This window comes from Schistocerca cancellata, chromosome 2 (assembly GCF_023864275.1).
Source record: "Schistocerca cancellata isolate TAMUIC-IGC-003103 chromosome 2, iqSchCanc2.1, whole genome shotgun sequence".
Classification (NCBI taxonomy): domain Eukaryota; kingdom Metazoa; phylum Arthropoda; class Insecta; order Orthoptera; family Acrididae; genus Schistocerca; species Schistocerca cancellata.
The window spans coordinates 223,887,404-223,913,128 of record NC_064627.1 but is presented as its reverse complement, the minus strand read 5'-3'; the positions used below and the strand labels follow the sequence as shown (position 1 = coordinate 223,913,128).

Sequence of the window (25,725 nt, the reverse complement as noted above, 5' to 3'; positions counted from 1 at the left end):
ATTGCCCCAGTAACACTTTTCGTGCATGTCTCAAATTACAACAATGGGTGAACAGATCTCTCTTACCTCGTAGCTCATAACAGATTACAAGGTATAATCATGTACTACCCATAATTTATATTGCAGGACAGCATATAACCAACTGAAAGTTCTCATGATGTAACTTTATTTGTTCCTTCATTTGCATTCGTGCCAGCGCATATATTCACATACCCCTGATTTACATTATAGGACAGCACATAACTAAAGTTCTCGTAATGAAACCTTATTTGTTCCTTCTTGCCAGCCCCCCTGTACTCCTTGACCTCCATGGCACCACCAAGCCATGATGCCAGAGCATAAGTGGGTCTCCGCAGCAGGTGGAGACTTATATACCTCACCACACCTTGCCAGTGTGCTAATATAACTCCCTTTTTCTTTCATCAGCGTAGGGGGGTGAAAGTGGAACATGTTTAACTACAGTATGGAATGAATAATAGTATAAAAGATCACAAGTATATGTCATCTTCTAGTCTCATTCCTGAAGTGAAAGTTATTCACTATTATTCGATAGTTTTAGGTGATGTATGTTGATGTTGAAAACTGTTACCGTATTATATTTAGAGTTCATCTATTTCTCTGCCTCAGTTAATGATATTTGCTATTTTTTTGTTCTTAAACCTTGCTTTATGTTATTCGTTATTTAAATGAGTACAGCAATAGTAAAATATTGAAATATGTTGCAGTCACGGCCACATTCCGCTGCTCCAGCTGTACCAGTAGACAACCGGAAGGACAGGGACAGCAAAGATTTGCATAGTCGAGACAAGAGAAGCTCCAAGGAAGCTAGTCCTCTCGACCATCGGGGAGACCACGCCACAGATAGCAGTACGCCTGACAAGAAGGCTGTCCGCAGGGTGGAGGTGGAACCACGACCACGGGATGTCAACACTAATGCCAATAGTAACAGTAACAGTAACACAAGCAGTAGTGGTGGCAGCAAGGCGGGCCACCCACACCCTCGATCTCCATGCCTCTCCGGTGTTATCTACCCTCTCATTTCAGAGGTACAGCTTATTGGAGTTCACATATATTATTTTTAATGAGCAAATGACAGTTTGCCTCAGTCCATATGAATTGACTTTAAAATTTGACAAATGCACAACAATAGTACAGATTTCTGCAAAAGATAGTAAAAGTCTAGATGATGCCAGTGGCCAACTTACATGTTTTCTGTAACAGTACTGACAATGCTCAATCTGAGGTTAACGGGAATGAAAGGAGGTGTGTCAGCTGCTGGTTCTGTGCAGCCAATGAGACAGCGACAGGCAGACTGTATGTTTGGAAGCAAGAAACATTGCAACATTCTGACATCAGTATGAAAGCAAAATCTGATATGTATTCAGCAAAAACAGTTGCGTCCTCAGGTTCCACTGTAACCACAATGCTGAGATATTGCAATGTTTTCAGAAGAAACTGAGAAATGTGTGTGTCAATGAAGATATAATTTTCACAACTGTTCTATTAGGATAATTGTGATGTTTAAAACTAATGTTATGCAACCAACAGGTTTAGTAGGGGGGGGAGTGAAGATAAAGATTAATGTAAACCATTTCATTTTATTTTATTTCTTCTTGTATGATCAAAATTTAGGCAATCAATAAATTTCCTAAGTTTAAAATAGGTATAATTCTAATGCTTTAGGCAAATACTTATGTCAGTAAAATTGTTTGTAATTTTGATTAGTCAGAACATCTTAAAAATAAATTTTTCTCAAGGTCATCTTATGCTTATGTAAATGCAGTACTTGACTGTAAGAAGCAGGTGAACCTGCAGTGCAGCTCACTGATACATCAATATCCCAGCACGGATCTGCTGTGCAGTCATTGATATAATTAATGAACATTGTACTTCTTTGCTGCCACTCAATGTCTCTGGCACCTTTGTATCTGTAGCAGCACATGCACTGACGAGGTTGATTACTTTAAGAGGATGGAATGAGTGCTGTAGTCTGTCTTTCAGCGCACTCTGAAGATGGCTGAACAATATACAGCTTAAATATAAAGAAGTGAAATTTATGTGGGTACACGCCAAAATTTAATGGACCATCATATACCTTTAAATGTTTGTGAAATGAACTAGACATTTGTTTTTGCTCTTTTGGCTTTAGTCTGAATTTAACCTATTTGACAACTCCTCACTTTCTGTTTTAACCCAGTTGCTACCATTGTGCAATGGTTCATGAACATAGATACTTTCTCTTCAGTCTGCTTCAGCTGGTCGTCCTCAACATGGTGTGCCACCTTCCTAGAGGTGGACCTCCTACTCCTCTCTGATGGCTCCATCCACACCTCTGTCCACATTAAACCCACCAACCATCAACATTGCCAGCATTTTGACAGCTCTCGTCCGTTTCACACCAAAAAATCCTTCCCATACAGGTTGGCTACCTGGGGACGGTATATCTGCAATGACAAGAACTCCCTCGCCTTGTATGTGGAGGGTCGCACCAAGGCCTTCACAGACAGGCACTATCCCCAGACCTAGTCTGCAAACAGATCTCCCATGCTATTTCCCCCTCACACCCCCAATCCTCCCACCATTCCCAAGAGCCAGTCCAAAAGGAGTGCCTCTTACGTCACCCAAAACTACCCTGGTCTGGAACAACTGAACCACATCCTTCGCCAAGGCTTTGATTACCTATCATCATCCCTGAAATGAGTGACATCCTACCCGAGATCATTCCCACCTCTGCTAAAGTCATGTTCTGTCACTCTCCCAACCTCCACAACATCCCAGTCCATCCTTCTGCCACTCCCAATGCCAACCCCTTGCCTCAGCGATCATACTCCTGTGGAAGACCTAAGTGCAAGACCCACCCAATCCACCCACCCACCACTTCATATTCCACTCGTGTCACAGGTTTATCATACCCCATCAGGGGCCAGGCTACCTGTGAAAGCAACCATGTCATTTACCAGCTCTGCTGCAATCATTACACAGCTTTTTATATTGGTATGACTACTAACCAGCTGTCCACCAAGATGAACGGCAACCCCCAAACTGAGGCCAAGAGCAAGGTGGATCACCCTGTGACACAACATGCAGCTGAAAATAACATGCTTGGTTTCAGTGGCTGCTTCACAACCCAAGCCATCTGGATCCTTCCCTCCACCACCAGCTTTTCTGAACTACGCAGATGGGACTTATCCTTACAGTGCCTTTTCTGATCCCATGCCTGTCTCAGCCTCTACGTACATTAACATCCTGTCCCCACACTCTCTAACCATCACCTCCTCCCCATTCCCATTTTGTTTGCCACCCTCTGCCAATACACTTGCCCATGTTTCCTTCCTCCTCTCCTGTTTTGCTCTGTATTCCCCACCTCCCAGCCCACAACCTGCTGACACTGCGCCTATTGGCATTCTAGAGCCTGCACACTCCGCCAGACAGCACTTCTCCTGCTCCCATCTGTACACTGCTATCCCTTCCCCTTCCCCACTCCCTTCAAATGGCTGCTGCCATTCCATGTGATAGTTGCGTTCTCGTCCGAGCTGCCAGAGTTGGCACTTCTGTGCGTGAGTTGTGCTTGTTTGTGTGCTTCTCTTATTCTGATGAAGGCTGTGGCTGAAAGCTTATGTGTAAGTGTCTTTTAATTGTGTCTGTCTTCTCCTAAGTTGCTGATATTGCTAGATGGAATTTCCATTGTTTGATTATACCATTCTTCTACTATTAATGTTGCAGAGAATTTGAAGTGCCCCATTGATATCTGTGTGAAATGACTGTTTTGATGTAATATGTTAATAAATACTTAGCTGATGTTTTCTTGTAGTTCACTGTTTTTATTTTTCTTTCCATGCTTCAAATTTTCTTTCCATGCTTCAAATTTTCTTTCCATGCTTCAAATTTTCTTTCCATGCTTCAAATTTTGCTTGTCCACTTATCACTGGCCTTTGTGTTTCTTTTTATTATATGAAATAATTTCGCTTTTTAAAATGAAGTAACAAATTCACAGCTGTAGTGAAAGTGTGCTACACATTTGCTGTTTATTGGAACTTGTTTAAATGCTGATTATATTTCTGTTAAAACTGTCTGTAAGTTGAATAGATAGAGGTCATTAAGCTGTTACCATTGTTTCAGTTACAAAGACGACATCATTATAATTCTCGTGGGCCTGAGTCACCACACAAGGCAGACGCAATAGAAGAACTTAAAAATGCTTTTGAACTGGCAGAAAGAGCTAGTCCAGGAATAAGTGATCTTTTCATTCGAGAAATGGTCCAGAAACTTCTCCCAACAGTTACGGAAACCAGGATAAAAAGTGTAATGGATAAGATCACAAGGTATTTGCCACTCTTTAATAGTACCAGATAGTTTTATATGAAAATAAATTGTTTTGTTATTTGTAGTGTACATTTATGTTTAAGAAATATTTTCTAATTTAGGGGTGAGTCAAATGTAGTCACATTTTAGTTCACGCTGCATTGTCCAGCAAGTTTCCAGTGAGTAGATTCCATCCCTGATGTATTCAAGTAGATCTGCAGCCTACAAACTGTTAATGCCATAATCTGTTGATTAAGCTTAAAATTTTTTCCAGCTACAAATTTCTTTGTATATGGGTTGAAGGCAGGTGCAGGATACTATTTGTTTATCTGTTCTTCATTTCTCATTCCAGGGCTCTTCTCTCATATATTTTTATTCTGGCTCAAAATACTTCCATTGTATTTGTCAGTTAGTATTTCATTCTTTAATAGGAAAACATTACAATGACTCCCTTATATATACAGCGAGAAAGCATGCGTAATATTTCTGGCATATGTAATGAAATTCGCCTTTTTTGGGCACAGTGATTTCACCCACTTAACTCTTGCTTTATATCTGGTGTGAAGAGTGAGCCAGCATTTCATAAGCAGCAACAGATAGGTGCACAAAATCAGTTGCATATTTTTGATGGTCCAGATGTTTATTGAGAAACTAATTTTTCCATTTCCTTTTGATCGGAAATCAGCAGATGAAGTAGCCCTCATAGATGCTGTGGTATTTGAAAATCTGAGGCATTTGAAGTTTGAATTACTACAAGGCAAGGACCTTTCTTAAAAGTAGTTCTTGTCGTGGCACATGAATATGCTTTTTGGTATCCGTGTGCTTGTGTGTGATAATGTGTGTATTATTGCTGGAAAAATAGCTGGTGCCAAAAAGCTGGTGTGATTGTATTTTCTGTTACGTGTTACTGTGCTCCACACATCAACCCGCTATAGGTGACTGGTTGTCTTTCCCTTATTTCACGTATTGCTCCATCCAGTAGTTTCTGTTCCTGTTATACTTTTGAATGAGAGATGTACAAAAAGCCATGTATGTGTTACAAAAAGTCATGTATGTGAAACTATTTGCAGATGAAGCTGATACTTTATATATTCACTATTCCAACGTATTGGGAAAAAAGAAAATTGCCCAGCACCATCATAATTCTAACAGAAATTTTCCCTTTGCTCATATATGCTTAATTCTGTATGAAAAAATTGACTTATGAATGCACACCACTAGATTGACCATGATCTCGAGAAACAATTTGATGTTGAAATCTTTAAAACTAAGACTGAAATGTTCAGTTTCATGTAGCAGAGATCTGATATGAAAGCAAGACACTGTGATGGAAAATTTGAATTTGTAACATACATTAGCTTTCTGCTATTTGAAATGTTAGGTTTGGCTTGAAAAGAATATTGTACAATCATGGCTTTCCCAGTACTTTGTTATGCAGATGGCCTCAATGTGCAGAAATAAAATTTCTGTGACAAACTGGAGCTTACACATAAGGAGACCATATGTCAAATAAATCTGTGGGAGAATGGCCATAACTAGGTCTAATGTAAGGTGTAATTTAGTACCAAAAGATCAGATATAAATACATGCACAAACTTCCAAAATTAGCATTAATTTACAAGTGGCAGGTAAGTGAGACATAAGAAAGTCTAAGAAGAAATGGACACACAATTTGTGAAGATAGTACAGGTTTAAAACCTAATTCACCCTTTTCTAACCACTTTCTTAATTCCCCTTTCCCTCCTCCATTTTCCTGTTCCACTCCACTCCACTCCACTCCACTCCATTACATCACAGAGTCAATGTACCAAGTATTTTACTTCATTTCTCTCATCAGATCAAGTTCAGTAACAAATATATCCAGAAGAGGGGAAAAAACATTTAAGTGATGTACTGAATATCTTACAGATATGAGTGCATATAAAAGAATGACTGTTTGTTTTGCATTTGTTTTAAAATACAGCACACCGCTTATGAATTATGGGAATTATGGGGGGGGGGGGGGGGGGAGAGAGAGAGAGAGAGAGAGTGTAAGCTAGTAGTTTAATATACTGATAGTCAATAGTGAACATTAATTCACAGTGAAGTGTATGGCCCACAAGGAGTTATTCCGGAGAACATCAGTTGCGAGATGCTAAGCTTGATGGCGTAGTGGTTGAGGCAGTGATCTTGCATTTGGGAAGAGCAGGGTTCAAATCACTGTCCAGTTGTAGAGATTTGGGTTTTCGCTCATTTTTCCAAATTGTTCAAAGCAAATGCTGGGATGGCTCCTCGGGAAAGGCTCCCCTTCCAACTTCTTGTGCAGTTGGACATGTGGTCTGCCTCCGATGACATAAAATCATTGATGGAATGTTGAACCCTAATATTTATTCCTTCTGAAGTGAGTGAGAGAGCTTTTAAGGACAGGAAGAGCACTACACACAGCATATGTCTGTGATTATCTGTTATTTGATGAGAACAATTGATAATAGATACAGATGATCTGTCATAGAATTTTTTACTGATTTTGATGTCAATTGTGCATGTATGAATTATTAAAATGTGAACTTACCTAAGTCAAACTTACAGAGGTTTTCAAAGGTGTTTTTCTGGGAAACACAAATCAAAATACCATGACAGTATCAATACATTATGGGGTGTTTTAATAGTTAACTTAATGTCAGACTTTTGTAGCAAAACAGTGACATTGATGATTTTCCAGTGTTCTGTCCGAAATAAATACAGTAGTGTAGTATTTTGTCTTCAGAAGTTCTGATGCTTTTTGATGCTGAAGGCGCATACTGCAGCCAAAATCCAAGCCCTCATTGAATCTTTTAGATAGTTGAAGTTTAACCATCCTCTTTTTTATATAGATTTTGGGTTAATCAACTGACTGAAATTTTTCCTTCATTCACTTTTGCATTCATTAAGGATTATAAACAACTGGCTCCTAAGGAATGATTTCACTCACAGATGACAGTATTCTAGTTAGGGATTACAAATCCAAAGATACATATGATAACTGCTAAAAGACATGGATTTTGTCTCAGAAAGCAGAGGAACATACTGTAAATATTATAAAGTACCATGAAAGATCATGTACAACGTACTAGATATTTTATGTGTTTTTGGCAAATTAACCTTGCTTTAAGTGTAGCCTTTGTACTTCTTTGAAAATTATGAGTATTATGCAAGAACTCACTCATGCCAATTAAAATTTAATATGTGTTGTTCAAAAATGAACTCCAAAACAAAATGAATGCCTGCATATGCAAGTGTATATATTAGAAAACACACCTATACAAACTTTTGAAGCTAAACACAGCAAGTGTACCTGCTGGATTCTATCCACTACACAATATTATTACAAAATATTGTTTATAGACTCATTGCCATTGCAACATCCATAACTCAGTTCTTTTATTAAAATAACATGCATAAATGGACTAGAAGAAAGCCACAGGTAACTGCTTAGAATAGGGACAGGAAAATTTTATATAAAAATAATGTGAAATAGGCACTTTTTAGAAACATAACACAAAAACAGTAATTTCTCACAAAATGTAATGAAATTTGGCATTTACCTCATTCTCATGTTAAAATGTCATGAATTAGAGGACAGCGATTTACTCACATTATTAACTGAATATTACTGAATGTTGAAATTCGATTTTGATTTGTTTTCACAAAGATGAGGGTTACATATAATCTTAAAATGACGGAGATGGCCATCAAAAGCTCGAGGAATTTATTCGAATTGACGTGGCTGGAAAACCGAGAACATTTTATTCATGTATGCAGTCGCGAAAGTCTCTGAGGATACTTAAAATGATAGTTTATTTCCTGCTTATGTAGCTGTGCTTCTAGATGTTATGTCAAATGAAAACACACTACTTCCAATGAAGTCTATTCCAATAACAGTTCTAATCACCATGTATAACTACTACCTCTATTCCAAGTTAGAAGAATTTGAGAGATTGTATCATTAATCAGAGACAAGTAATTTTTGGTGATGAAATCAGCAAGTTTTTGGGAAATACGGAAGGGAAAATACTTCACTCGCAGGGGAAGGGCGTACTGAAACACCCTTGTGTGCACCTTGAAACTAGGCTGAGTAATATAATGGTCACAGGTCTTTGCAAGACAGTGGTCACAGTCCTAGGTTCCTGTTTCAAACACATGATTAGAATGATGAAACTGTATTAATACTGATGACAAAGACCAAACGTAGAATGGCAAGTGTCAGCCATGTAGATATTTTGAAAGGATACAAATATATCTTCACAATTTAATGGAAAATCAGTTTTCCATGCCAGCTGCAATTGAGGATATTTTCAAATGTCTCGTGTTTTAAAGAAGGCAGTTAATCACCAGTCTTCAATTATAGATTGTGAGTGGCTGCTTTGACACTAGAGTTAAGTGTTGATGGATTAGTGATATAATGTCCCAGAAGAGAACTTTGAAGTTATCACAATGCTTTCTTTTGAAAACTTTCAACAGTGCATGGTTGTAGAGCCACTTTTTCTGTAATTGATTCAGTTAACCAGTTTAAGGCAAATGTTTTCAGTTGTGTATATGTTTAAAAAAACTGTGATATCACTAAATGTAAAGTAGTTAATATCAAACGATGGAAAATCCAGGATGGAATGTAACAATATTATGAGAAGGGAAGTTGCTGCTCACCCTATAGTGGAGATGCTGAGTCGCAGATAGGTACAACAAAAAGATTTTCACACTTAAAAGCTTACGGCTAATGGCCTTTGTCAACAATAGACACACATACGGACACACACACTCACACAAACGCAACTCACACTCACGACTGGAGTCTCGGGCAACTGAAACCACACTGTGAGCAGCAGCAGCAGTGTATTATTGGAGTGGCGACTGGGTGGGGGAAAGGAGGAGCCTGGGGCAGGGAGGGGGAGGGATGTATGGTGGGGATGGCAGACAGTGAAGTGCTGCAGGTTGGGCGGCGGGGAGGGGAGAGGTGGGGAGAGGTGGGGGAAGTAGCAGAGAAGGAGAGAAATAGAGAGAAATAAATAAATAATAATAACAAAGGTTGAGGTCAGGAGGGTTACGGGAATGTAGGATGTATTGCAGGGAAAGTTCCCATCTGCGCGATTCAGAAAAGCTGGTGTTGGTGGGAAGGATCCATATGGCACAGGTTGTGAAGCAGTCATTGAAATGAAGGAGATTATGTTTGGTAGTGTGTTCAGCAACAGTGTGGTCTACTTGTTTCTTGGCTGCAGTTTGTTAGTGGCCATTCATGTGGACAGACAGCTTGTTGGTTGTCATGCCTACATACACTCCTGGAAATGGAAAAAAGAACACATTGACACCGGTGTGTCAGACCCACCATACTTGCTCCGGACACTGCGAGAGGGCTGTACAAGCAATGATCACACGCACGGCACAGCGGACACACCAGGAACCGCGGTGTTGGCCGTCGAATGGCGCTAGCTGCGCAGCATTTGTGCACCGCCGCCGTCAGTGTCAGCCAGTTTGCCGTGGCGTACGGAGCTCCATCGCAGTCTTTAACACTGGTAGCATGCCGCGACAGCGTGGACGTGAACCGTATGTGCAGTTGACAGACTTTGAGCGAGGGCGTATAGTGGGCATGCGGGAGGCCGGGTGGACGTACCGCCGAATTGCTCAACACGTGGGGCGTGAGGTCTCCACAGTACATCGATGTTGTCGCCAGTGGTCAGCGGAAGTGCACGTGCCCGTCGACCTGGGACCGGACCGCAGCGACGCACGGATGCACGCCAAGACCGTAGGATCCTACGCAGTGCCATAGGGGACCGCACCGCCACTTCCCAGCAAATTAGGGACACTGTTGCTCCTGGGGTATCGGCGAGGACCATTCGCAACCGTCTCCATGAAGCTGGGCTACGGTCCCGCACACCGTTAGGCCGTCTTCCGCTCACGCCCCAACATCGTGCAGCCCGCCTCCAGTGGTGTCGCGACAGGCGTGAATGGAGGGACGAATGGAGACGTGTCGTCTTCAGCGATGAGAGTCGCTTCTGCCTTGGTGCCAATGATGGTCGTATGCGTGTTTGGCGCCGTGCAGGTGAGCGCCACAATCAGGACTGCATACGACCGAGGCACACAGGGCCAACACCCGGCATCATGGTGTGGGGAGCGATCTCCTACACTAGCCGTACACCACTGCTGATTGTCGAGGGGACACTGAATAGTGCACGGTACATCCAAACCGTCATCAAACCCATCGTTCTACCATTCCTAGACCGGCAAGGGAACTTGCTGTTCCAACAGGACAATGCACGTCCGCATGTATCCCGAGCCACCCAACGTGCTCTAGAAGGTGTAAGTCAACTACCCTGGCCAGCAAGATCTCCGGATCTGTCCCCCATTGAGCATGTTTGGGACTGGATGAAGCGTCGTCTCACGCGGTCTGCACGTCCAGCACGAACGCTGGTCCAACTGAGGCGCCAGGTGGAAATGGCATGGCAAGCCGTTCCACAGGGCTACATCCAGCATCTCTACGATCGTCTCCATGGGAGAATAGCAGCCTGCATTGCTGCGAAAGGTGGATACACACTGTACTAGTGCCGACATTGTGCAGGCTCTGTTGCCTGTGTCTATGTGCCTGTGGTTCTGTCAGTGTGATCATGTGATGTATCTGACCCCAGGAATGTGTCAATAAAGTTTCCCCTTCCTGGGACAATGAATTCACGGTGTTCTTATTTCAATTTCCAGGAGTGTAGAATGCAGCACAGTGGTTGCAGCTTAGCTTGTGGACCACATGACTGGTTTCACTGTGAATAGAAAGAATAGAAAAAGTACCAATATAATAGTGTTTGTCAAAATTAAATTTTATTTTTTGAGGAGAATCAGTTACTGTTTTAATTATTGGAGCATTTACTTTTTCATGTTCAGGAGTCAAACTGTGTAAAATGAATGTAGGATGTATCTTTCTCTTGGGTAAGATGTTTGGATAATATTACCAATCACTTATTTTTGAAGTTGATTCCTTTTTTACTAGTCTCAGGATGAAAAGAGAAACTTTTTTTAGATTCTGTGTTCTCACATGTCAGGCGGTCCTTACGTCTCACTTTTTGTTACGAGACTCCTGGGCTGATTTTAATCTTTGATTGCTTAAAACACATGATACAGCCTGCATAATCAAAAATTTTGTTGCCAGGTCATTTAGTAGGCGTTCTACAGATATAAAAATTCTGTTTGATTAGTGCACTTCTTGCTATATGACCATTTATTTGCACACAAATAAACCAACACAGCTTTGTAAAAGCATCACACAGTGTGGTATTGTACTCAATGACACCAACACTAGTGGCTGAAAGTCACTGCTAAACTCATCTCTGGGTGATCAGCTGGTGGCTATAAAGTTAACGGATCTTTCAGCATACGCCGTATCATACATTACATGTTAGCTGAACAAATCAGAATTCTAAATTGTTTGTGTTGGGCACAGACAATCTTTATTAATAGGTGCATTTTTCTTATTGGATAGAAAACTTTAAAAGCATTTGGAGCAGGTACATGAGAGTTTCACGTTTAGATAGTTAAATAAGAACTACAGATTTATATCACTAAATTTCAGGCATAGAGAGCTGTATTTCCTGTGTTAAGTTCATGTTCCTGTAGTAAAGTATTACATAAATCAAAGTATCTTCTACGTTAAAATACTAGATGAATTGTGCTTTTTTGATCGAGTGTTGATGCTTGTGACCGGTGCTATTTTACATTTCCCACACAGTTTGGACTTTTACACCCGTGTTACTGTCTGTTTTCCATTGATTCTGTCTTACGATGATAACTTAAAATTTTAGCTAATGGCATATTTTAGAACTCCAAGAATACTTTCATATGATCGAGCTAGACCAAAAGGGCCTCACTGACTAGTGCAACTATCATATTGTTGTATTTATTGGTTTTGTAGATGACTCCAGTGAGTTTACAATGGTTCATCAAGTGAATAGATATCTCATGTTACACCCTCTCCTCTGATGTGACAAAACAAGACATCATAACCACTTGTTAGAGGTCTCTCTCACTCACTCACTCACACACACACACACACACACACACACACACACACACAGGACAGAGAGAGAGAGAGAGAGAGAGAGAGAGAGAGAGAGAGAAAACATTGATGACTTGATGTTATCACGCATAGAAACAGCCATTGTGCAGTGGTGCAGAAACACATTGTTGTGGTGGAACAGATACCGAAGCAGATGTATCTTCAGTCATTTTTTTTTAAACTTTTACCTGAGAGATTAAGAAGTCATTTATTCAGAGATAAATTCTTGTTGGTAGTGTTCTACCTTTTTAAAATGTGACTTACAGCAGTACTTCCTCCTGCAGCAGGGAACAGCCACATCACACATCTTTCCCTCTTCTTGATTTAGTACAGTCAGGGATGATTCATGAGCATGAGTCACTTCATGTAGCTCAAGTTGATACAGCTATGTTGAATCAATGTTTGTGAGGTTGACTGTTGTTTATTAAATAAAGCACACCCCACTCAAAAGAAATCCAAACAATTAGACTAAGTTAGACACTGTTGTGTGTGTTGGATACATGTATTTCTTGAGTGAAGACTCCTGAATGAATCGTCTTACAGGTGAAAGCTGATCCAATCTTAATAGTGAAGTGCCTGTGCTGCTATGCGTGGCAAACATTGTTACAGTATCCCAAAGCAGAAAGCACTGGTTATTAGAATATGTCATTGGGCTCCAAGTCAGACTTTAACCTCCAGGAATTTTTTAAATTTCTGAATCTCTGATACTAATGACGGATTGAAGCCACTTCTAAATTTCTGTATCTCTTATACTAATGACGGATTGAGGCCACGAAAAGTGTAATCACCAACTGTAAAATGCAGTAACTTCAGAAACCAAATTGTGCTCAGATCCAATTTGAAATCACAGAAACGTATTGCAAGAAAAAGCTCAGGTTTCAGTTTGATGACTATTGGTGATGGGTAGCTTAGGGCCAATATGATTTTGGCCCTTTCTTTGCTTCCCCTCATATGCCTTGGTGGTTTTTATGTAGTGTCTGTGTAACACACTCTGGAATTTCTGCTTGCTGGAAGGTCGTGACATCATGAAGTCCCATGTATAACAGTTTATATTATTAAATAATCTAGTCTTCAGTCTGAAAGAGAGAATATGCCTGTACAGTACCAAAGAGAGAATATGCTTGTACAGTACCCAAATTGTGGAGGGAAACAATTTTGGTCCCTGTCCTTAAACCAAGGAAAGACAGAACATGCTCCAACAGAAGCAATGCCACCATTAACAACCTTATCTTTTAAGAGAACTGTACAACAAGTATTCCTACAAAATTATGTGGCATTTGATTGTAGTACGTATAAAGCTTGCAACTCTACTTGCAGGCACAGTACACTTGTACAGCTCCATCAATGGAACTTTCTTGGTTGGCTGCCTATATTCATATAGTCCACACTGTTAATGAATTTTTAGGTGCTCTGTTGGTGAAGTTACATCATAAAGATTTGAACTGGTGAATGATGTCCCACAAAGAATGTTCTTTTGGGTAATAACAGTCCTTAAATTTTAAACATAATTTCTCCTACAGATTGAGGTGTTACATATGAAATGTTGGTATAGTAGCTCTCAGTCACTAAGTCATTCGTCATAAATATCCAATTTCAGTTATGAATGCCACATGGTGTCGAATGTAAGGGCACAGCTATGAACACTGAGGAAGATGTTATCTTTTTCATAGTGTTATATATGAATTTGCATTGGTTTTTATGTGTTCATTTTATTTTCTTTGGCAGTTCCAGACACTCATTATATTTTGAATGTAATGTAAATTATGATTTGTTAGTATAATTTATTGTTGTGGTATTATACTGCTAATGGAGCACATTCATTGAAATTTACAAGCAGTTATCAGCAATTTATAAAGGAGATTGGTCATAGTAACTGATAATTCTAGTTTTATGATTTGACAGTAAGAGGAAAAGTAGCAGGAGGTGGGAGGCATTCTCTTCCTTATTTTCTCATTTCTTAATCTTTTCAGCTTTGTTGTTAACTTTGAAAAAATGTTGTAGTGCACCAGCAAAAATACACACTGCTAGTAAATATTTGACACTTTTGGCCATATTATGTCTCTTTGGGTGAAGTTTATTTTAAATGAATTTTATATCCTTCCTATAGGTCCAACCTCCCTCCTGCACTTTTCAGTATATTTTATTTTGTCAGTAATGTAACATGAGGTCTTTTCTTCCTGTTGCAGGGACTCCACATAAATGTGTTGGCTGCCTGATAAGCTGCACATTGCAGCTGTTCATCCAACTCAGGTCCTCAAAATGGTTTTTACTACAAATACCATTGAATCTTGTATAAAGAAACGTTCCTTAATATCAGTTACATGTTTCAAAATATGGAATTTATTTATGATGAATAGACAGACAAATAAATATTTATATTTTGACTTTGTATTAAAATTAAACCTATTAATTTGTGCTTGATCCAGATGCAAACATCGAAATATCAAAATTTAGAATTTATGTAATAATTTGAAAAATTATTCTGAAATTGCATTTATTTCGGTGATCACCCAAATAAGTTTGCCTGTCAAAGCAAAACATTCTATTCAGTAGTAGGTTTGAATGTGACTAAGAAGCTAAGAATATAGAAGCACCGAGTTGTCGTGGTCATTTCCAGTTTTGTGCTTCTGTCTATAATTTTTTATATCATATGTTTGATTAACTTTCTTGCTGCTTTAAAAAAATGCAGGAGTGAGTTAAAAGCAGATATCTCTGACTTCTTTCAGTGTTTGAGAGCAAAGACGTTTATTTTTGATACTGGCTCAACATGCATTAACACTGTGTTCATTTTGTGTGCTTCACATGTTTTTGGATGCAAAACTTTGTAAATATTGGTATGTAGTGAGATACATATGAGACAAGTATATTTTTCACATATTGAAAAATAAGAGATTCGAATCAGAGTGATTGGCAGGTTTTTCTTCTTTGCATATTTGACATTCATTCTTGTGCAAGCATGTAATATAACCAACACAGACATTTAAAAATGTTCAGTCTGCAGCAGAATGTCATTAATATTCATACATTATATTCAGAATATTTACAGTGAGAGTTGAACAAGAGAATACAGCCATGTTTATATAATTTTGAGATTCTCAGAGCTTTGGACATCTAAAACGAGTGTAATGGATGTGTAACTTGGTAGTATGCAGAATAATAGAAAGTCGTAATGCATATTACATGATGTTATATATGTATAGTGTATTTTATGAACTAATGAAAGTAAAGAATAAGAATTTGAAGTGTTCATGTTATTGCTAGAATGTCAAAACCAAAAAAACTTAAGAATAAAGGTCAATAATTGAGCCAAGCTACCATTAGTTGAAGTAATATTCAGGTTGAGGTGGGCATAAAACTACTGACAATCCACTCTCAGGAATTTGAAAACTGAGATGCTCTTCTCAGGAGAGAAATCAGAAAATGTGACAGAGCAAAAAGAACAACAAGGGTGGCTTGCTTAACTTTGTCGTGTGTGCTTGATTTATCACTCTTTGTGTCATCTTGTGTCTTTTGTTCTCTTCATCTTCTGAGAAAGGGTGCCTCAATTTCAAAAGCAGTGTAAGTAGTTAGTGTTCCTGCCATCAACACATTATTATAAGTGATAAGTCCAATTTACATTTATTTGAGGATAATTTAGTGTGAAATACTAAGAAATGGCTGATCTGTTCATCAGTACCCAATTTTTTTATTTAATGCAGTGGTAAAACATATCATAGTGAGACAATAGAATGAGTAGACAGGTGATTTTTGAAGCTGGGAAAGAAGAGAACTCCTCAAAATCGTAGACTGCCATTTCTGTGCACCACAGCTTATCCAGCTAGAAACTGATAGTAATGATTTCTAAATACAGTTTCTTATCTTTAGTAGTTTTCTTAAATAATGTTGTCTTCCTGTTTTCTGTTTACAAACAAACAATTTTTGGTAAAAGAGAGTGTGGGAAACATAGGGTTGGATTGTTCAAGTAGATGAGGAAAGACTAATACACAACTCATAGATGAAGTTTTGATTGATAAATAGGAAACACTAAGGGACTTGTTGGTTTGTTAGCTGGATGGTTCTTCTTTGAGTAATGAGAGCAACTTTAGTGTGAATGTGAATGCTTTTTCCCCCATTGCAGAGTGGCTGCAGAAGTGAGCATGTCTCTGTAAATCTGTTGCATAAGAAACGGAAGAAAATTAATAATTTAAGCAATGTTGATTGTTCTTTGTTCGGAACTTCATCTGTAATTTCAGAAACCTATGTATTGTGCAGTATTATGTCTCTGTAAAGACTTTATGGTAACTTGTGTCCACATTTTAAAACTATGTATGTTAGTTACGAGAGAGACCAATTGCAGAACGCATTTGTACCTCCTCGGGTATTGCTCACATCATTTTAAGTAAAAATTACTCGCAATTTTGTGTGTGTTGATTATTATGTACAGTAAATATTTTTATTAGACTACTTTAAATTTCCAGAAAGTTTTGTTTCGAATTTGGTATTTCGATGTTTTCTTGTTCCAACTGTACTAAATTCTATTTGTAAGTATTTTCTATTTACCAGTAGTGGAAAAAAATCTTGGAACTAAGGAAGGTATTGTAGACTTGATTAACTATATATGGGAAACCAGTCATACAATGTCACTGAATTTCGGAGGGTGCCTCATAAGCTCATGCCCACTCTTTACAGAAAATATAGTTAATTTTTTGCCACACTCAGTTTCTTTACTTTTTTTGTAACAGTCAGTTTTCTGTGTGTGTTTAGAGTAGAGAGAGAGAGAGAGAGAGAGAGAGAGAGAGAGACCTTTCTTCCATGTATTAATGTAAATATGTAAATGTAGATTCAGACTATTAGGGAGACTTGTCCATATTTTTTTTCTTATCACAAAACTGTATTTTTTTAGGTGATGTAAATATAATCTAGAGAAATCACCAGATGTTTGTTTAGTATGACCACAGACTGAATGCTGATCATCTTGATGTGGAAATGTGGGAACTAGATCAGTGTTTTGATAATATAGATTTCTGCTTAAGAGAGTCTTGCTGATTCGTGTCACTACACATATTCAGTTAGTTATTAGCAGACTAATGGAAGATTCTTGAGAAATGTGATTTACTATCAGATAATAATTTTGTTTTCATTTTACGGAAAAGAGGATTGTTGTTATATGTCTATTCATACTTACGTGATGCATTAGAGTTCTGTTAGTGTAGTTTCTCCTGTACTATTACACAGAATACTGTTATGTTTTATGTGTAAAAAAAGTCTGTGTGTTTACACAGCATGTAAATGATTAAAATAGCATAAATTGGAGAGTACAAACATGTTACTGACAGTTATTCCACAAGTCAACTCTTCATAGCCAGTGTGTGTGTGTGTGTGTGTGTGTGTGTGTGTGTGTGTGTAAGAGAGAGAGAGAGAGAGTTTGAACAGTTCTGTCTGAATGCTTGTGTGAATCTTAAACAGCAGATTAAAGGTAGTGGCTCTCTTTATCAGTGCATATGCTAAAGACCAACTCTGCATTGCTTGATATGGACCACTTTCCAGTATTATTGAAGAAGGAACATGTGATAGTTGATTATAAGCCACATTCTGCCCTTGGAAAGTGCCAATGAGTGATTCCATGCATGTGTGTACAATGTGAATCATGCAGCTGTTGACACTGAAATGTAATTTTGTAAATACGTAATTATAATGTTGATTATTTTATTGTGTATGCAGTTTGTGAAAAAAACAGTATAATGCAGTGAATAATGGTGATTGTTCTTTATGTACATGAAGGAATTATGCAATTTCTGTGATAAAAGTGCAAGTTTACAAACTTATGTAATGTCCTGTGGCCCCCCTGAGAGTAACATCTTAATATTTTCCTTTAACATGTACATACATTAAAGCTGAACTTGACACACTGTACTAAAACATATGCTGTATTGTTGTCAAGTTTGCACTTAACTGAAAAATATTCAGTCAGTCGTTTTAAAATACAAATTATGATTTTTCTTCAAGGCAGATGCTTTAATATTAAATGTTAAACTTGTACACTAATTATTGTTGAAGATTAATTGTTTATGTTTCTCTCCATAGGAGAAGTTCAGACATGGATAGAAACTTGTAGCATTTGTCATGATTGTGGATTTTAACATCTGTAAAGTTCATTACTGGGTGATTTCTGTACACTAAGGTGAATATGTAACACAAAGTAATCTTGAAAACAAGATCTGGTTGTACAGAAACATAAATAAAAATAATAAATTATGTGTATGACCAACATGTATAGCATTTATTCATTTTGTGTAATGCTTTGTGCAGCCTAGTGGTTACATAGGTGTCAGGCTACAAGTCCTAAGGTTTTTGATTCCATCCTCAGTCTTTCCCATGGTATGTTGTCAGTTATTGTGTCTTTCATCTCTGGCATTTATTGTATATGTTAAAAATACTGAGTTGCCCTATAATTTTGAATCAGAATTTAAATGTAGACCACCTTTAATCGGGTGGGTAAGCAAGTTCAGAGGTTGGAAGAAGGCAAGGGCATGCCATGTCCATCAGCACCACGCCTACTAAAATGATGTGGTATTCAAGCCAACATTAGGTGCAGAATACATTTAAAGAAAATGGTATGAAAGGATGAGAGAAATGTGAAAGTACTGTCTTATAGAAAAATGAGACTACTAAACACAATATTTTAAAAAATATTAGAACCATCACTCAGCAATCACACTGACAGGGACAGCATAATCCTATGCATCATCCGTTCCATCCATTTTTCCCATGTATGTTTTTAGGGCATTTGTGGGAATTTTTATGTATTTGTGGCCTTTTTTGCATATTTTTATGTAATTGTGTGTATTTTTGTTTATCTATAAATAGTTTTACATGTCCTTTTCTGTTATTCAGCTCCCCTCACAACCTCCAACACATTCATTTGCTCATTTTCTTTGTCATTTAAAATTTCCCCTATGCCATCCCTGCTACAGTGAACTGCTGTTCCATCCTGTTCCATCTTTCTGTATCAGTTCAGAAAAGTATCCCTGTCCCTGGCTAAAACCCAGTCCCACACCCTGTTCGTTAAATGATATCTAAACCATCGAATTCCCCCTCCCCCAATGGCCTCACCATAAAAATTCCTTTCTGTGGATTCCACTCCTCCTTTCACAATAACCTTAATCTTTCCAGATACTACCAGTCCCTGTCTCTCACAAGTCTGGTACTGCAAACACACATCTTCATGATGCAGGCATCCCCAGAACCAATTCTGATCCCTTTGCAGATACTGCTAGTGTGCAATCCCTACTACATGCATCACATCTCAGAAATGGAATCCCTTGCACTCCAGCATCTGGAAGAGCAACCACTAACCTACCCATTTCCCCAGAGTTCCTTCCTGTCAATTCCACATAGCACCTAGACCCTGCGTAGCTGACTTTTCAACTTGCTACATCTCCCAAAACTCCCTGCCAATACTCCACTATATTCAGAGCTGAAACAATCACAGAACTCTGTTGCTAACCTTTCCACCAAAATCTTCAGCCCTACAGAAGTTTGTCCTATGTCAGGCCTCACTTTCAGCCCTACAGCCAGATCTAACCATGTTGAACTTCTCAAAGACGTACTCTCCTCCTCCCAATCCCTGCTATGGAAACACTTCTTTGCCACCAATCTCTCCAGCCAAAGACAACATAATCCCAAAATTGAACCCTGCTTCTCCCAGTTCATACCATTATCCAACTTTGAGCTTTCCCTCCTCCCACCTAGCAATCCCCTGATAACCTTCCATGAAATCCTTACTCCATCTTGGCCTGACCATCCTTCCACAGGTCCCATCCTGAGAACACCAACCTTATCGCAGAAAAAAGGACAACCATACACAACCTCAAAACAAATCTTGACCTAATCGTCCTATCTGCAGACAAAGGTTCCACCACTGTCGTGAATCACATTAACCACATGGTGGAAGCCTCTGCCAATTGTCTGACTACTCCATGTATAAACTCTGGCAGAGTGATCCCATCCCAGGAAACCAACATAATCTCCAATGCCTGCTTAAAGCCTTAGCTCCTTCCTAAAACCTCTCCCGTGAATCTATTTCTAACCTCACCTTTCTGACACCCTGTACACTCACCTCCTACAGGGTGTCTGACAGAAGACACTTGAGAGGGGTCCGCGGGTCATGCAGCACATTTGCCAGATGTTGCTGCTGCGTCTGCTGGTTTTTACTAAGTGTAGTTCTTGGGACACAATACTTTTTGCGTGTCCCCTACAGTGTGTGACTGAGTGTACTGTTGTTTTGAGTTTTTTTGTCAAGTTTCACCACTTCAGAGATCGTCAGTAGACGTACTATTGCAACTGCTCTGAGTCAGCCGCTTTCCCTGCTTGTATGTCGTTAGGCCTGATCCTTGGACAACAACACCATGCATGTGTATTCTATACTGTGTGACTGAGTGTTTGGGTGTTTGCTTTTGAGTTTCCTGTTGAGTTTCCATTGGGTATGGAAGTTTTTCTTGTGTTGAACTACGTAAAAACAGAATCATGTGGAATGTCAGCTTGAATCCATATGAAAATTTCCCAATCTGCATGTTCCCAATGATTCAAAAATATGCAGATTAGGGAAAAAATCTCAGAAGGTCTGGGTCTGTGTTACAGAAATGAAGGCCCAGAAAACCTAGTGTCTTAACTGAATATAAATTAGACGAGAGAGGGGATGCCTTGAAAAGAAGTTCGAGAAAATCTCTACACCATTTGGCACTTCAGATTGGTGTGCCAAGAGCATCTGCTCGCAGAGCTGTGCACAAACTGAAACTGAAACCATACAGAATAATGGTAATGCGTCATCTGAGGAACTCGGATACTGTTGCTTGATGTCATTATTGTAACTGGATGTCTCAGTCTCTTTATGATGGGGAAGATGATCCTGAGATACTTTTTTCTGACAAAGCATGGCTACATTTATCAGGGTACATAAATTATTAGAGCAATGGATACTGGAGCTCCGGAAATCCTCGTGAATTACATCAACAACCTCTGCATGATGTGGATGCAGGAGGGTTTTATGCAGTTAAGCAATACAAACTGTTTTTGATGATAGGATGGTTGACTTACCTCCCTGTTCTCCAGATCTAAATCCGTGTGATTCTTATCATTGGTGAATATTAAAAGACAAGGTGTAAGCAACCAGTATCCACATGCTTGAAGAGTTGAAAGACAGGGTTTGGCTAGTCATTTCCCAGACTTTGGCGGCCGAAATTCATCAAGTGTTTGCTGATGTGTTCAGGAGATGTCGGGCTGCTCTTACCACAGAGGGACATCATTTTGAGTAACTGCTGTAAATAAAGGTAAGCTTAAGTTTGATGATCAGATGGCAATATTGTTTATGCTTAACACAGGGAAGTGTGCTTGCAGCCGACTACTGTCAGATTATTGTCTGAGAGTTGGGTGTGGCAGCTGCCAATGGATGTGGATGTGGTGGAGGCCATGCAGCTATACTCACAGAACCTTCCTGGGCAACTTTCACAAGACAACCTGTATGTGCTCCCCAAAATCCACAAATCCAACAATCCTGGACACCCCACTGTAACTGGTTATTGTGCCCCGGCTGAAAGAATTTCGACCCTCATTGAGCAATACCTCCAACCAGTAGCCTATAATCTAGCCTCCCACACCATAGGTAACTAACCACTTCCTTCAGCGACTCTCCACTAACCCCACCCCTTTATATCTTGGATTCCTACTCGTCACTGTTGACACCACTTCCCTATACGCCAACATCCCTCATGCCCATGTTCTTGCTGCTATTGAACACTACCTCTCTCGCCATCCTTCACACTCTAAACCATCACCTCAATCATAATAAACATCACTTACTTTATCCTGACACACAGATACTTCTCCTTTGATGGAAAAGTATACAAACAAATCTGTGACACAGCCATGGGCAACTGCATGGAACCCTCCTATTCCAGCCTGTTTATGGGCCATCTAGAGGAAACCTTCCTAGTCTGCCAAACCCTTAGACTGGTTCAGGTTCATTGGTGACCTTTTTATGATCTGGACTCAGGGTCAGGATACATCCTGATTCCTTCACAACTTCAACACCTTCTCTCAAAAACTGCTTCACCTGGTCCTCCTCAACCACTCTTGCCACCTTTCTGGATATTGACCTCCTCCTGTTGGATGGCTCCATCCACATTTCTGTCCACATTAAACCTGCCAACCACCAACAGTACCTGCACTTCAACAGTTGCCATTCCTTCCACACCAAAAAATCCCCCTGCATAGTGTGACCATGGCCACCTGAGGATGTCATACGAGGAGTTACAAAACTCCCTTGCTCAGTATGCTGAAGGTATCACAAAGGCCTTCACAGACAAGCACTATGTCACAGACCTAATCTGCAAACAGATTTCCTGTGCTGTATCCCTACACACCCTAATCCTCCCACCGTTCTCAAGAACCAGCTTCAAAGAGTGCCCCATTCATCACCCAATACCAGTCTGGACTTGAACAACTGAACTGCATCCTTTGTCAGGGCTTTGCTTATCTGCGATAATATCCTGAAATGAGGGACATGTACCCAAGATCCTTCTCACACCCCCTAAAGTGGTATTCTGTCACCACACAAACTCCAAAACATCATAGCTATTCCTATGCGACTCCCAATCCAAACCCCTTGCCACAGGGATCATATTCCCATGGAAGACTTGGGTGCAAGACTTGCCCAAAGCACCCACTCAGCACTTCGTATTCCAGTCCCATCAGAGGCTTATCATAGCCCATAAGGGCTTGGCTGCCTGTGAAAGCAACCATGACATATACCAGCTCTGCTGCAATGATTGCTTAGCATTTTATATCGGTATGACTACCAACCAGCTGTCCACCAGATGAGTAGCCACTTCCAAACTGTGGACAACAGCAAAGTGGACCATTCTGTGCAAAAACATGCAACTGAACATAATGTGCTTGATTTCAATGATGCTTCACAACCCAGGCCATCTGGATTCTCTCCTCCACCACCAGTTTTTCTGAAATTTGCTACTGACATTATCCTGGCCTCAACCTATGTTAACCTACTGTACCTACACCCTCCGCCCAACAGTTTCCAACCTCTGTGCCCTATCACCACCTCTGAATTCACATCGTCTCAACCTCATTGTGCGCTGCTGTCTGCCAATGCATGCACCAGTCTTTTCCCCTTCTCTTCTCCACTTTTTTTCCTGCTCCCCATTTCCCTCACACTCCCCCACAGCCTCTCGAAGCTGCCCCTGGCAACCTTGTCCTGCCACCTATTCCTTGCACACTCCGCCAGACAGTGCTGACTCCTCTTGCCTCACCCATATCCCTGCTATCCCTCCCCCTTCCCCAACCCAATTTGGATTGCTCCTTCTGCTTGACACAGTACTGTTGCATTCTGGCCGGAGATATCAGTCATGTGTGTGGGTATGCTTGTTTGTGTGAATATTTTTTTTCTGAAGAAGGCTATGGCTGAAAGGTAAATGTGTAACAGTCTTTTCATTGGGTTTGTCTGAAACTCACTGTGTCACATTTATGGTGAGTAGCAATCTCTCTTGTTCATAATATTGTTGAAACTTTAAAAAAATTGTGGAAATAAAAGTTAGTTAACAGATGAAGTAAAGTTCTTGAATGTCATGCAGGAGTTGGCAAAGACAGCAAGCCAATTTAGCAAGTACTGGAGGTTTTTATTGAGATATTTCCGTTAAAAAGTTAAAAACAAAACTGTAAAGGAAGAGAAAGCCATGGACATACAGAAAATATTTTTTAAGATGGTGAGTATTTCCAAATCCTTTTAAAGGCCTGAAAATATGTTTTTGAATGGAATCGAGCTAATGTAGTTTTAGGAATGAGACCAGAGTTTACAGGAGGGAGGGAGAAAGGCCAGAAGTCATAAAACTCTTCAGCTCTATGTTATACGATACCATGGTACACTGAATCCTTTAATGTACAGCTAAATCATCATGGTAGTTGTGTCAGTGTGAAAGTATAACATTGGTTCAGTTATGAGCATCTTCCAAACATTGAGGCTTTTGTAAGTGATACTGAAAAAAATTGTCATAACATTTGTGAACAGGGAAAAAATATTAGCTGTTTGGGAAGGGAGGAGAAATGAGTGTTTTTGAACTTAAACACTTGCAAGTTATGGGGAAAAAGATGAAAGGTTTTTATGACTGCATGCTTCATTCCCTTCTGTGATAGTAGAATATCCGTGGAAATTGTTTTCTTGCATGTTGTGACTGATTGTTGGCAACAGCTTCATAAGAGAATTAATGCAGTGTGAGTTAGTCATTTCTCTCTGCAACCTAAAGAGCTGTCTCCAACAGATCATGGAATAGATACCATATAGAATTATTCTTGTTTTTGACATGAAGGCATAAGTATGTTGTTGCCCACAGTGGGAAAGTAGTTAAATGTAGCAGTTTGATAACACAAGTTCAAATCATTATGTTTACCAAACAGTTTTGTAAAATAAATTTTGTTTGTTGATTTTTCCACGAGTTATTGTTGAGGAGGAACTAAGGTTTTACTGCAGTAAAGAAGTGTATGTGATGTGTTTTACCCATGTTTAGTGAATGTCCACTTGCAGATGACCAGTTTATAACATCCAAGAAAGTGCTGTTTACCTTCTGTAGCACTGAGAATAATGCTTGCATTTTCAGCAAAAAGAGCTACTTCAGTTAATATACATGTATGGAGTATTACCACAGCACCCTTGCTCTACCCAAAAAGACCAGTAATAAATTTAGCCGTGTACTTCTAAACAACTTCAACATCTTCCTGTGATCTGATAAAGTGGGAATTGTGAACACTCTAGTACTACTCAAGAATGGCTACATACAATTTCTGGTGGGTTAAAGGGCAGGGCAGAGGGAACAACTATCAAAGACTGGATGAGTATAGTGTGGGTAATTTGTACCCCATTTTAAGCAGAAGCTAGTTTTCGCATATCTAAATGTCTGATGTCATAACTCCTGAACTGTATGTGCCATACAGTGATGTAATTTTTGCAGAGACATACAGTTGTAGATGTGCATATTGACTGCAAACTGTGTTGTGAATAGAGTTGATAGTAAAAAAGTAATAAATCAAGACATCATGCTTGATGCTGAAGATTTACTGCATGAACAGTGAAAATGTAGTAAGTGATAAACTTTTTTTCCTTTAATCATCTTGTGGGGAATCTCAGCAAGGAAATGTTTTGCAAAGACTTGAAATTATGTATATATTTAGTTGGAAGTCATCAGGTGCACTCAGTCTCAAATAATGGATGGATGAAGTCCGGGTATTTGTGTGCCATGAGATATGCTGCCCCACAACACCTGCACTGTTTCTAACTGTAATACTTGCCTTGAAGTGTTCAAGTTTTACCATAAGGTTATATCTCTTTA

The 25,725-nt window shown here is 39.4% G+C and overlaps 1 protein-coding gene across 3 annotated transcripts in view; it reads left to right on the top strand.

Moving 5' to 3' along the window:
- LOC126161549 (serine/threonine-protein kinase 26) overlaps positions 1-18,601 on the top strand; it is a 649,054-nt gene extending 630,453 nt beyond the window's left edge. For all 3 annotated transcript variants that reach the window (XM_049917483.1, XM_049917484.1, XM_049917482.1), the window contains 3 exons: positions 726-1,046; positions 4,120-4,322; positions 14,539-18,601. In XM_049917483.1, the coding sequence (XP_049773440.1) occupies positions 726-1,046; positions 4,120-4,322; positions 14,539-14,551 (537 nt within the window). In that variant the 3' untranslated portion in view covers positions 14,552-18,601. The remainder of the gene's footprint in view (positions 1-725; positions 1,047-4,119; positions 4,323-14,538) is intronic.
- Positions 18,602-25,725: the final 7,124 nt, after the last annotated feature.